Source organism: Pinus tabuliformis, chromosome 1_2 (genome assembly GCF_031772625.1).
Source record: "Pinus tabuliformis cultivar Carrire ecotype Pingquan chromosome 1_2, CPIR1, whole genome shotgun sequence".
Classification (NCBI taxonomy): Eukaryota; Viridiplantae; Streptophyta; class Pinopsida; order Pinales; family Pinaceae; genus Pinus; species Pinus tabuliformis.
In genome coordinates, this window is record NC_142298.1 from 451668264 (window position 1) to 451681537 (window position 13274).

At 38.4% G+C, this 13274-nt stretch overlaps 1 protein-coding gene across 1 annotated transcript in view; it reads left to right on the forward strand.

Annotated features, from left to right (window-relative positions):
- Positions 1-12903, forward strand: part of LOC149206313 (SWR1 complex subunit 6-like) — a 147257-nt gene extending 134354 nt beyond the window's left edge. The window contains exons 4-5 of the mRNA XM_089395407.1: positions 11737-11846; positions 12280-12903. Of these exons, the coding sequence (XP_089251533.1) occupies positions 11737-11846; positions 12280-12483 (314 nt within the window). The 3' untranslated portion in view covers positions 12484-12903. The remainder of the gene's footprint in view (positions 1-11736; positions 11847-12279) is intronic.
- The last annotated feature ends 371 nt before the right edge of the window (positions 12904-13274 follow it).

The following is a 13274-nucleotide window of genomic DNA, read 5'->3' on the forward strand; positions in this document are numbered from 1 at the left end:
AATCGTTGAAGTAATATTGAAGAATCACCGGAGATCCTTCGATCCATGGTAGCAAAACAAGCAGCACAGAGCTCCAGCTCCAATGGACAAAAAGACAGCAGTTCTTGGTCCCTGATCACCACTTTTTATCCTCTGTTTCTTCTTCTCTTCTTAGTGTCCATGTCAAGTAAATTTATTTTGTTACTAGCACAGTTTGTAAAAGTTTAGAAATGTTCCTATTTCTCATGTTTTTCATGTAATAGTGTAAAAAAGCCTGCTGGAGGATTGGCTTCTGCCATCAACCCTATGCAGCCTTCTCACGTACTCTCTGGATGTAATGGTGTTCCTGCGCCCTCTCTTTTTTGGAATATAAAAACAGCAACCAATCTTGTTAAAAAAAAAAAGTTACAGCTACAAAAAACACAATGAAAAATGATGCTTTTCCAGAGTAAATCATAATTAAATTGATGATATATGCCATCAAATTACTGCACAGATGAAGAGGGATGGTGCACATACTATTGGTTTCGTTAGCTGCTACAGAAATTAGATTTGGGTGGTGACTGAACAACAAAACACTATCAGACAAAGGGTGACATGAAAGTGTTACAATAATTATGTATATGTTGCCCAGCAAAGTATTACACACTGGGGAGAGGACTACGGGATATGTGGAGCTAAGAATGGTTGGGATTGCCTTTCCAAACTTGAAGTTTTTCTATAAAGTTTCCTGTTTTTCCATGTTTTTGGGAAAGCTTAAAGGCAACTAGCTATACAAGAGGGTAAACAACAATGCTTACAGACTTTAATTTGGAAAAATCAGTGAAGTAAAGGCTGAAATATGAGATGGTAAAGGGTTGATTCTATGATTTATAGAAACAGTAGTAAAAGCAAATTTTAGTGGAAAAGGGGTAGAAGGAACAAGTACATCAGCACTAGTTTGAATCCTTCCTCAAGTTCCAAATTTGATAAATAAAGTTCATAAAATAAATTTTTGTGCTTGCAAATTATTTTGGAAAAATCAGCAAAGAAAGGGTAAAAAACACAAAATCAAACCAAAGAGAGACAAAGCATCCCAAAAACAAGAAAACTAACTTGGTAAACAGTTTTGGGGCCTTTTTTGTCATTCTCTCTCCTTGACCAAGCAGGTTGAGGGAGGAAAGAATTTGCTGTATAGTCTTTTAGATCAGTATAAGGGTTGGAAAATTTTTCTTTGATGTTTTGGTAGCAATGGAGATCTCACTTTTCTATGCTCTAGTCTCTCAGACCACTACCTCCACTGCAAGTGAATGAATTCATGGCAGCCTGTCACCTACCACTCGTTATGGCGCAACCAACTTCTTGGGTAATATGTGATTTTATTTAATTATGTTTGATTCTAACTGTTTGAACATATTGGACACCATTGGATGAATTTTTATGTAGTGCATTGTGGTATATTGAGGTACACTTGTTTTGAATTATTTCACTTGAGATGCACATTCATTTCTTGCATCATGTTCAACTTTGTTTCCAAGAATTACTTCGCTTTTGATTGCTCATCGGCAAGTCAAATGTGAAACTTCGTTGTATGCTAATCAAATGGAAGTTTTAAGCAGGAATATTAAGTGGATAACAGCATACATCATCTAGGGACACCCCCCTGAGACTGGAAAACACTAGTCTGAATGGAGAGACTTTCAATTATGACAAGATTGAGTGTCTAAAAGCATCATACAGGTTTGTGGACACAGATTTGCATGATAACATGGTTTAAACGGGACCTAATTAGATAAAAGGAAAACATATAGATAATATATATAGGTCACTTGGATTGCACCTCTTGAGGTTCTTGGTCAGAAGATGTCCTCTTTCTGAGCATTGTTTATTTTTGACTGATGGCCTCATTGTCAGATCTCTGCATACATACAGACACTAGATGCATGGCCTCAAAATCCCCCTTGGCTAATTATGTTTAGATTCCCACTAGTGGCTCTAGGCTAAGATTGATCACCACATCTCATGGTCAGATTGGATTTCCTAACTATGACACTTACAGGATAACGAGTTAGATGAACACCTCAATTTGTTAATGTCCAATCTACTATGTGATCAAAGGGAGATAGTATTGCCTTTACCAGGACTTGGGAGGTCCCTCTCTACTTTTTCTTGCCCTTTGGGTTGTACATGCCTTGCTCTTTTCGTGAGAGAGATTTTGGGAAATAGATTGAAGTCTTTGTGTGCTTCCATCGAGTTAGAGACCATTGGGACGATCACCTCTTTCTTCCCATCTGTCCCTTCAGTTCAGTTCAACAAGCAATAAGTAGATCTTCTCAACCCTTGAGGAGTTGTCATCCTAAACCCAAGGATAGACAACAATAGTCCAATAGACAGACCAGCTCTAGAAGATCACAGAGTCGATCTCCCCCTGCATAGAGTACTACCATCAAGAACTAGTGGAGCAACCAATCCTCCCTTTGGATTTTCTTCCCCGTGACCCTGGATGTTAGGAGAGATGGGCTCTCTCACTCTAGTGCTCCTCCCAAAATCTTGTAGCTAGGCCATCCCAGCTCTAGAGATCCTCTTGATGACATCATTAGATTGTATTCCAACCCCTTAACAATGACAGATGACATGGCAAAGGAGCTTAATCCTGTCCCTACATTCAGCTTCTGCATAAGGATGAGGGAACAATGTGAAGAGGTATGCATTAAGTTACTTTTTGTCAGTGTTGATAATATCGGTATCGGGAAAATATCGGCGAGGGTCCGGAAAATATCTTATCGGAAATATCGGCGAAAATATCGGCAAAATATCGGCAAATATCGGCAAGCATAAAAAATGCATAATATATTCATTTTTTTTCAGATTTCTAAACATATAAAGCAATAACAACATGAAATAAACACATTGGCACATAAATATGAAGAAAACACTAATATATATGATGTCAAATAGAAATGATACATCAAACTTCAAAGGCGATACCAAATCCTGCTGATCCCTGATAGTGATAAATTGATAATTGTCCAATCAAGGACTCAAACAAAAATTAAAATAACATCACATATCCTACTGATCCCTGATAGTGATAATTGTCCAATCAAGGACTCAAACAAAACAACATCACATATATAAAAGTTTAAAAGTATTTCATCATCATCAGTTATAAACTTATATGTAGCAAAAGTTGCAAAACAAATAAAACTAGCAGCTATCTATCTGAGACCATTGGCCTCTCCCTAGCAGCTTTCTTTCTGTCTTGTTCAGCAATTGCTTCACGAGCTTTTTGTATAACCTCTGCACTAGAAACCATACAAGGCATCACATCTGGTGCATCATATGCAGAGAGTTTAGCCAGATGGTATTTCAATCGTGTAATCCCTCCTGACATCTTGGTCCCACACAAGTTGCATGATATAAGTGCCTGATTTGCCCCACCAACAGCCTCCCCATACTCCCAAAATGGGTCCAAAGCTTTTGGCATATTTGACATTTGTACTTGTAGTGAACTAATTCAAACCTAGGGCACAAAAAAAACAAAAAATTGGCATTAAATGAGTATAACTATACAGTGCCCAACAAACACTCAAGAAACTATTTTAATTTTTAAAGCAACATCTTCATGTTCAGAATTTAAACAACAAAAGCAAGCATAAAAAATGCATACTATATTCATTTTTTTCAGATTTTTAAACATATAAAGCAATAACAACATGAAATAAAGTTAATAAACACATTGGCACATAAATATGAAGAAAACACTGATATATATGATGTCAAATAGAAATGATATATCAAAGGCGATACCAAATCGTGCTAATCCCTGATAATTGTCCATTCAAGGACTCAAATGTGGAGAACCAATACAAAATAACATCACATATAATAATAAAAGTATCTCATCATCATGAGTTACATGTAGCATAACAAATAAAACTAGCAGCTATCTATCTACTGCCCTCTCCCCCTTTTACGGGAAAACATGATGGGCTGTTTGTCAGGCCTGCCCCTAGTAGTAGAAGGCCCTGACACTGCCTCTGCACCTAATGTCAAATAATGAGTGATAGGCATGGAGCTATGCTCTCCTATATCTATAGCAGATGGTGTTGATGCTGATGCTCCCGCAGTGTCCTCCTCCAGCTCCTCCTGCTCCTCCTCTAAGTGCTGCTGCTCCTCTGACTCCGAGTCCTCCTCTTGCTGCCCCTGCTCTAATGGATCATCTGCCACTGGCTCCTCCAACCATGAAGGTGACTCCTCCAATATGGGCTCCTGAGACTCCACCCTCCACGGAGACAATACATCAATATTGTCTAAGGAAATGGCATCTGGATCCATTGGTGATTCTATTTGCCTCACTCGAAGTCGGATGTTGTAATGCACATACACCAAATCGTTGAGGCGTGCGAACTCCAACCTGTAAGAGTGTCAAAAAAAGTAATGAGTCTTGACTCTTGACTCTTGAGTCTTGACACTTGAAGGTCATAAATTAAAAATTAAAAATTACAATAAGTGTAATTGCTCAACTGAAGGCTTGAGTTCAAAGTTATACCTATTTCGCTTTTTGGCGTGTATTTTCTCAAATACACTCCAATTGCGCTCACACCCTGAAGAGCTACATGTTTGACTCAAGATTCGCATAGCCAAATTTTGCAAATTTGGTACCCTTGCACCATAGCTTCGCCACCAAAGATCTACAACAAAATAATGAAATAAAAAATTCAAAAACTTAAAAGTTAAAACATAATTAAATTCAAATTTATAATTTCTAATGAGTGATGACTTGTCACTTACGTGGCATGAAGAGGGCCCTTTCCTTAATGGCATTATGAAAGCCAAATAGGCCAACACAATCCTGATAATTATGTATCTCACGGTTGATATTGAGACGAACCTCAGAATCAGGTACCATCCTCTCAATACAGGAATGGAGCCCTTCAATCACCTCGCCATCAAAACGAAAATTGCATTTGTATGCAAATGCAGGGTTGAGGAAGAGTGCTGCTGCATGAATGGGTCGATGAAGCATCCCTGTCCACCGACTATCGATCACATCCCATAACATCATCTGCCTATTAAGGCCAGCAGAACCCTTGTCTGCATAATAGGAACGAATGGCCTCCTTGGCCCTATCCATGGCCTCATACAAATAAGGCATTGCAGGCTTCTCTCCATCCACCAATCTAAGAACCTTTACTATAGGTTCGCTAACTGCACATGCTTCTTCTACTCCACGCCAAAATGTCTCAGAGTACACCATTTTTTCAATGGCTTTCCCATCAGGTCTCCTGCTGTATCTACAACCACGCCAATCATTAGAGACAAACATTTGCTTCAACTCGTACTGACATCGAAGCAAAGACTGAAGAGTAATAAAGGTTGTGGCAAAACGTGTGATGGCAGGACGCCGCAACTCCTTGTTTCCTGTGAACCTCCTCATAAGGCTAAGAACAATAGCATGGTTATAAATAAACTTGGGGATGCTCCTAGCCATATGAACTGCCTCCTTGATGAAGGAGAGTTTCCCCATATCCTCAAGCAACAAATCAAGACAATGCGCTGCACATGGAGTCCAGAACAATGTGGGATGCCTCTCCATAAGCATTCTGCCGGCAGACACATAATTAGCTGCATTGTCTGTTACGACTTGCACCACATTCTGCACACCAATCTCCTGAATGAACCCATCTAACAACTCACATATCGTTGCTGCATCTTTGATATGTTCTGATGCATCCAACGATTTAATAAACATGGTACCTTTAGGACAATGTACCAAGAAATTTAGAAGGGTCCTACCCTTCCTATCTGTCCAACCATCAGACATCACTGTGCATCCAGTGACTTCCCATGTCTGTTTCAACTCCGCCAATCTAGAGTTGATGTCCTCTTTTTCTGCTTGAAGAATTGGCCCCCGCAACTCCTCATATGTGGCACTTTTGTACCCTGGGCCCACAACAGCAATAGCATCACACATTGGTTGCCAAAATGGATTGGTTTTTGTGATGCTGAGAGGTAAGTCGCTCCAATAAATACACCTCCCCATGACTCTATCTGCTTCTTCCTTCTCCTTTTTTTTGACAAGCGATTTTATGCCAGGTTGTGCTCCAGCTCCTGTTCGTGGAACAAAAAATGATGACCTCGCATTCACACTAGCATGTGATGGTGTGCCAGTTGTGGAGCCCCTCCCACTAGCGCCAGTAGGGCCACTACCCTGAACATCAAAATCATGAGAAGATATCCCAAGGGATCTACCTGCACGTTCAGCTTTGTTTCTTTCCACCTCTTCCTTCTTTCTGTCCTTTTCTTCAATTGCCTCAAGAGCTTTTCGTATAAGCTCCGGACTAGAAACTCTACAAATGCCAACATCATGTCCAGGGAGTCTAGCAAGATGGTATTTCAGTCGTGTAACCCCACCTGTCATCTTGTCCCCACACAATTTGCATGAAAGATATGCACGATTTGTCCCACCATCAGGGATCCCATACTCCCAAAATGGGTCCAAGTTTTTTGGCATATTTGTATTTTTGTATTGCTGTTAGCCGCTAACTCAAAAGGAAACCTACAGCACCAAAAAAAATTTGGAATTTTCAATTAGTAACTTAATAACTTATTAAGTAATATATAACCCTTGTTTTTTTAATATATAAATTTATAAAATTCTGAAGAAAAGCTCTGACAGCAATCAAAAAGCTCTAGGTTCAAATCCCTCCTCCATAAATCCAGGGTTAAGAGTCAAGACAATCTGTGCCAGCACATACAAACACAAACACACACGTATGGGCTCTACCCAAAGCTCACTGGATAACATTGGCTTCCTCTAGTACTTATAAAGTTATAAGTTATGACCCCAGGAGGTCATGTTGTCACTGGAGGTCTGGTTAGTTGGCTGCTGTATTGTAATTTGTCAACCAGTCAAATTGATGTACTCCTTTTACCTCTATAACGGAAGGTGGAAGATGATGCAAACTTCAAAGCAAACCATGAATGCATTGCTGCAAATACATTATCAGTTGCCAGAAGTTAATACAGTCAGGACTCAGGATCATTTGAACAACAATAGAAATTTGATCTCTCTGTACTCATGAACAATAAACGAAGAGCTGCATATAAATTTACTGATAGGCTGCTACAGTGACCACCACTAGGCTACAGTCTCTATGTGAAACTCTGTTGCTTGGAGGAATCTGATTTGAATTACATCTTGAATTTGCACTATAATTGGTTCAAGGAAGGATTCGGGCTTGATGATGACATAGATAGGCTTCCACTCTTTAAGTCATGACGGTGGTCTGTGGCTGCTTGAGAATAGACTGAGTGACTTGGGCTGCGTCAATTTCAGAGATTTGTGCCTTTTCGATACTTCATTACAGTGATAATTTTTGCCTTAAAAATGATGCATATTACGGTAAAAAACTGGTGTCACTTCACTGTGATTGGGATCCGACTTTAGTTTCAGAAATTCAGAAGGTAGACAGTAAATTGAATTATTACACTTCTTTGCTTGAAATTCTTAGATGTTCTGTGTAGACAATACTGCCGATGTGACAGAGAACATCTCCATTGAATCAGGGATGAATTATTATGTTGCGTCCTGCTTAGAAGAATGCCCTAAGGAGGGCTGAAGTGCCAAGGCTGCTTCATATCTGTCAAGTTTACCCAACCGGAACCATAAGGAGCCAATAAACCTTTCGCTGCTCCTTGAATATTACAGGATTGGTGATAAATAGAACAAGCATTGCATACATAGAACAAGCATTGCATTTATAGCAACATACATTTCTGAGGCAAAGAAAGAATGACGTGCATAGTAGCATACCTGTAGGCTGGCTGCTGTAAACCCTCCGCAAACCCTCAGCACTCTATTCGCACTCGCAGCGTCCCACTCTCCAGCTCACGAAACGGAAAATCAAATGACGCAACACAAACCTAATTTATAAACTATGCCGGCGATATTAACCATCGTCGCGCGATTTTTATAGAAATATCGCCGAAATCTCGGATTTCTCGCGAGATTTCCGAGATGAGAAAATATCGCGATTTTTTCTCCCCGAAATTTCGTTTTTATCAAAATCTCGCGCTATTTACGAATATCGCCGAAAAATCGGCGATATTATCATCACTGCTTTTTGTTGTCACTTTTCCTTCTGACTTCATTTTCTGTTAGTTTAAGAAGTTGACCCAAAGGGGTTCGCAGACTTCTTTCAAAGGGGAGACTCAGTTTGAAGGCAATTCCATTCAACTCTTGGATTTTTCTCTTAGGTAACTAGCATTTTCTGTAATTTATTTGCTGATTAGTAGGTTTGGTGTGCCTTTAACCAGCACTGATTGTCATCAGTTTTACAGAGAAATAGGTTGTTTGAAGTCATATCAGATTTACTTGAAGGGTTTTGAAGTTGTTTTCATCTATTACTTTCCAAATATTTGTATATGACTCATTTTACGTTGCAAATATTTCAGAATTTTGTCTAGTCAGGGGTTTTCATAGAAACCTGCTTTTTGGAATCAGCTGTACTCACTTATCTTAAAGAAAATCAGCCATCTTTTCTATCCTATTTCTGTGAATATTTCTTGTAGAATTTTTACTTCCATATATGCAGTTCGTTTTTTTAATTTATACAAATTAATCGCATCTTACGCTCTACAGCAGTTTGAAATCGTAAGGCCTTAATTTGCTGATTATTTTGCTGCTAATTAACCATGATTTCTAATTTTATTTTGCTGATATCACTGTTTATAACATTTATCTTTTAAGTTTTGTGAATATTTACAGTATTTTTGTATTTATCAGTCTCAGTTTTATTTTATGTTCTATTGTTATTATAAATAAATTGGTTTGCATTATAAATACTTGTAAATTCCCAAACACATACCTTACAGTGTAAAACAACGGTTAACTTGTCCATTATCTCATACTTCCTATGAAATTCGAAGATTTTTTTGGAGGAAGTATAACTTCTCCTCCATCAACAGTATCAATCACTGTTGCTGTTTGAAGTTGATTGGATATTCTATCCTCATCTTTTCTTGATGCTAGCTTCTTAAATTCCATCAGTTATTTAGGTCTCCCACTGTTTTCGAAGTCGACTTTTGTTTTTCTTAAATCAATTAAACCATAGAATTGTTTTTTCAGAGAAAAAAGCTTCATAGATTATATTAAGTCAATATAAAAAACCATGATAGGATACAAATACAAAAAAGAGCAGCTTGTGAAGCCACGAGTCAAAACCATCACTTGACGGAAACATGAAGAGCAGATGTGCATAAAAGCACCTAGAACAGAAGACACATAGTTATATCAGAAAAGGACTGAGAGAAGAACAGGATGAACCATATACAAAACATCCAGAACCAGGCTCAGATTCAAAGCAATAAGGCACAAGAAAGCATATGCTGATAGAAGCTTGTTGAAACATATCCATCATATATACCGAGGACAAAAAACGCCAAAGCCATAAGACGGGCCCCAGCTATTTGGGCAGCTTCTTTGGGATTGAGTCAAAGATTGCAAAAATGTTATGCAGGATGGACTTATAGGGGATCTTTGAGTCTCTGAAAACTTTGTGATTTCTCCATTTCCATGCGCACCATAACATAATGATGATGAGAACACGCCTAGGCTCCCTTTGCCTGCTCCACCATTCGAAAGCTGCATGGATAGAAACAAAAACAACATGAGGAAAACCAAAAGAGATGGCCAGGTCATACCAGATTTGCTGAGAGGATTTGCATTGGAAGAACATGTGAAGATTAGACTCCTCATCTGCTTCACACATCGAACACCTGCTTGGGCCATGCCAGCTTCTTTTCCTCAAGTTGTCCCATGTCAGGTTCTTATTGTTAAACACTAACCATGAGAAAAGAATCATCTTAAGAGGGCAACCCGATTTCCAGAGGACCGTCGGAAATTTTGAGCTTGTAGGCGAAACCTTTGAAGAAATAATATCAGAATAAATATCTTTTACTTGTGCTGTCATATGATCATTGGACAAGGACCATGCTAGGTGGTCATTTGGCCCTCCACGGCGAATCCCGCTTGCCACTAGAGCATCTTTGACATTGTTCCAAGATGAACTCAATTCGACTGGCAAGCCGATATCAGAGGCATCCTTCCATAAGGGTGTATGGCCGCTCCAGTCAGAAATGAGCTTGTCCCATGTAAAATAACCAATTCTGTGAAAGGAAAAAATGAGATTGTCTGGAATGGAAATGCTTCCCCGACAGCATGCAATAGGATCCAAACCAATTATGATATTGTTTCCAGAAAAAATCCTCCACTTTAGATTCTTCAAGAAATATTTCTCGACCTTCCTAAGACTGAGCCATATGGCAGATCCTTGTTTAGTTCCAATTGCTCCTGTTCTGAACCAATATTCCAGACTTTTGCCTTTCATATACTTTTGTTTTACTGTAACACTCCATGGCCCATCCCCAAAAATCCCTCTCCAGAGCGATTTACATAATAGGGCCTTCCCAAAAGCCCTCAGATCCATTAAACCCCATCCCCCGAGATGCTTAGGCAATGAAATAATGTCCATTTTGGAGAGATGGAATTTACTCTGTTCAGATTTTCCGCCCCAAATAAAATTTGCCGTGATCTTGGTCATCTTTTGAATAATGCTTGCTGGAAGGACAAATAAATGAGCCCAAAAGACCGCCAACTGTAATAAAACAGATTGAGAAAGGATGACTCTGCCTGCCAAGGATAGACATCTATGCTCCCATGCCGATATCTTTTTATAGAATCTTTCTATCAGCCATTGCCAGTCATTCCTTGAGTAAGCTTTAGCTTTGAGATGAAAACCTAAATATTTGAGGCCTTCCTTGATCGATCTTGACTCTATCCCAAAAAGCTGAGAAATCCAATTCACCATTTCCATATTGGTATCATTGTGATAGAGTAAAGATTTCGCTTTGTTAATAAAAAGCCCAGAGGCTTTTTGGAATCTTTCGAGAATATCTTTTAAACATGTCCATGATGTTCTGCATAACATTGCAAATAAGAGGATATCATCAACAAAGAGGTTGTGCGAAATGAAGTTGTGCCTGCAAATCTTAATAGGTCTGCAATTGTTTTCGGCGACCGCTTTATTGATGTGGATGCTTAGGGAGTTCATAGCCAGAATGAATAAAAGAGGCGAAAGGGGGCATCCCTGACGCAAGCCTCTCTCTGCTTGAAAAAAATGAGAGGGAATACCATTGATAATAACCGCATAGTTAACATTCACTACGCAAGCCATGATCCATCGGATGGAGTTGGATCTTAGACCAATCTTTGCCAAAAGACTTTCAATAAACCCCAATCTAAGCAGTCGTAAGCTTTTTGCAAGTCAATTTTCATGATGGCCGCTTCTGTATTATGAGAAGACATAGAGAACAGGCACTCCTGAGTATTAGCCACAACATCCAGAATATTGCGGCCCTTCAGAAAAGCGTGTTGGTTCCTAGATAAAAAGGAGGCCAGTGTTCCTTTAATTCTTTCAGCAATAACCTTTGTGATGATTTTGAAAGAGATATTGCATAAGGATATCGGTCTAAAATCATGAAAAGATTCTGGCACACCCTTTTTTGGGATTAGGGCAATCAATGTGGAAGTAGTGATATGGTGTATGTTACCAGACATCCTAGACGCTTCCACCATCCTTAGAAGATCCTGTTTAATGAGGTCGAAAAAGTGGATGAAGAATTCAATTGTCCAGCCATCCGGGCCAGGGCTCTTATCTTTCTTGTTATTTGGCTTAGTTTATTGATTTTGATAAAATATTACTGTTTTTGCAGCATTTACTCAGAAGAAGCAATCAAGAAGCTCAAAGCGCAGAACAAGGCAAGCTAAAGCTCTCGAGATTACAAAGAAGGCACCTAGAAATTTTATGGAGCTGTTACAAGAGGTATGAAGTTATTTATGCTTCCTTTATAGTCTATATACCTACCCTTTCTCTCTGTTTAAAACTCCCGAGATTGGAAAGATTAGAAGGCACCTAGAAATTTTATGGAGCTGTTACAAGAGATATGAAGTTATATATGCTTCCCTTGCAGTAAATAGTCTATATACCTACCCTCCCTCTGTTTCTCGTTATATGTGCCTCTTCCTCTCTCACTCACGTTCTCACTACACACATATCACCTACATGCAAGAATACATAAGTTGCTTCCACGGATCTTTTACAATCAGAATCCCTTGAAGTGATTGTTGAAGCCATATTTCCAAGGTCTATTCATACATATTGAATCACTGAATATGAAATGCTCATAGGGCAAACTTCATTCAAGTCCAACAACCGGTTGCATTTGTCTAATCCCAAGTTGTATTTGTTACTGCAGGAAAATTTGGAAGCTTTACCTGCCCATGTACCAACATATTTGCGAGCTGCTGTAGGCCCTCCTAGTTCAACAGCTCGTCGGCATTTCTGTAGTGTTTGTGGCTACCTTGCTTCCTACACATGTGTACAATGCGGAGCACGTTTTTGCTCATGTCGATGCAAAGTAATACATAGTGATACACGTTGTATGAAGTTTGTTGCTTGATAAACACTATTGTTCGAGGCTGTGACATGTGGATATGAATTATTGCTAAACCTATTAAAGAAAGAGGTAACTTTTGACTACTATATTATGAAGCCCTTGAATAATGCTTATTCAGGGCTCGTTCCTAACTAAGCAGACAAATCTCAGAGAATGCATTGTGAGGCTGAGTTGTTGAATCAGTTCTTTGATAAAGCTGATAGCCTCTATCCGAATTGTAAACATGAGTGCTTAGAATTTCTCTCATACATGGGATATCAAACATACGTTTGATAAAGTTTGTCGCTTTTGCATTCCAAAGAAGTGGAAAATGATCAAGGATTCCGAAAATAGTATGTTAATGTGCATCTGATTATCAAGAATGGGTTGCAAATAAAACCTTCGATCAAATGCTACCGACTGTCGTGGCTATATTCTTATTGATTGCCCTCCACGACTTTATTGTCCTTAACAGAAATAATTGGCGTGGTTTGTTTTTTCTACTAATTAGCATCCCAAATATTAATCCAAGTTTAAAAATACATCTATACTAATTTAATTTTCCATGTTGTATTGTTTTTTTAATTTAAGTTATTTATACGATAAATTAACATTCATTTATTAATCCAGATTTAAAATAGAACTAATTAATCTTATATTATTATTTTTTAATTTAATTTATTAATGTGATAAATTAGTATTTATTTATTAATTTAGGTTTAAAATAAATTTATTTTTCAAGTTATATTATTGTTTTTTATTTTATTTCATTTATTAATGTGATAAATTAGTATTTATTTATTAGTCTAGGTTTA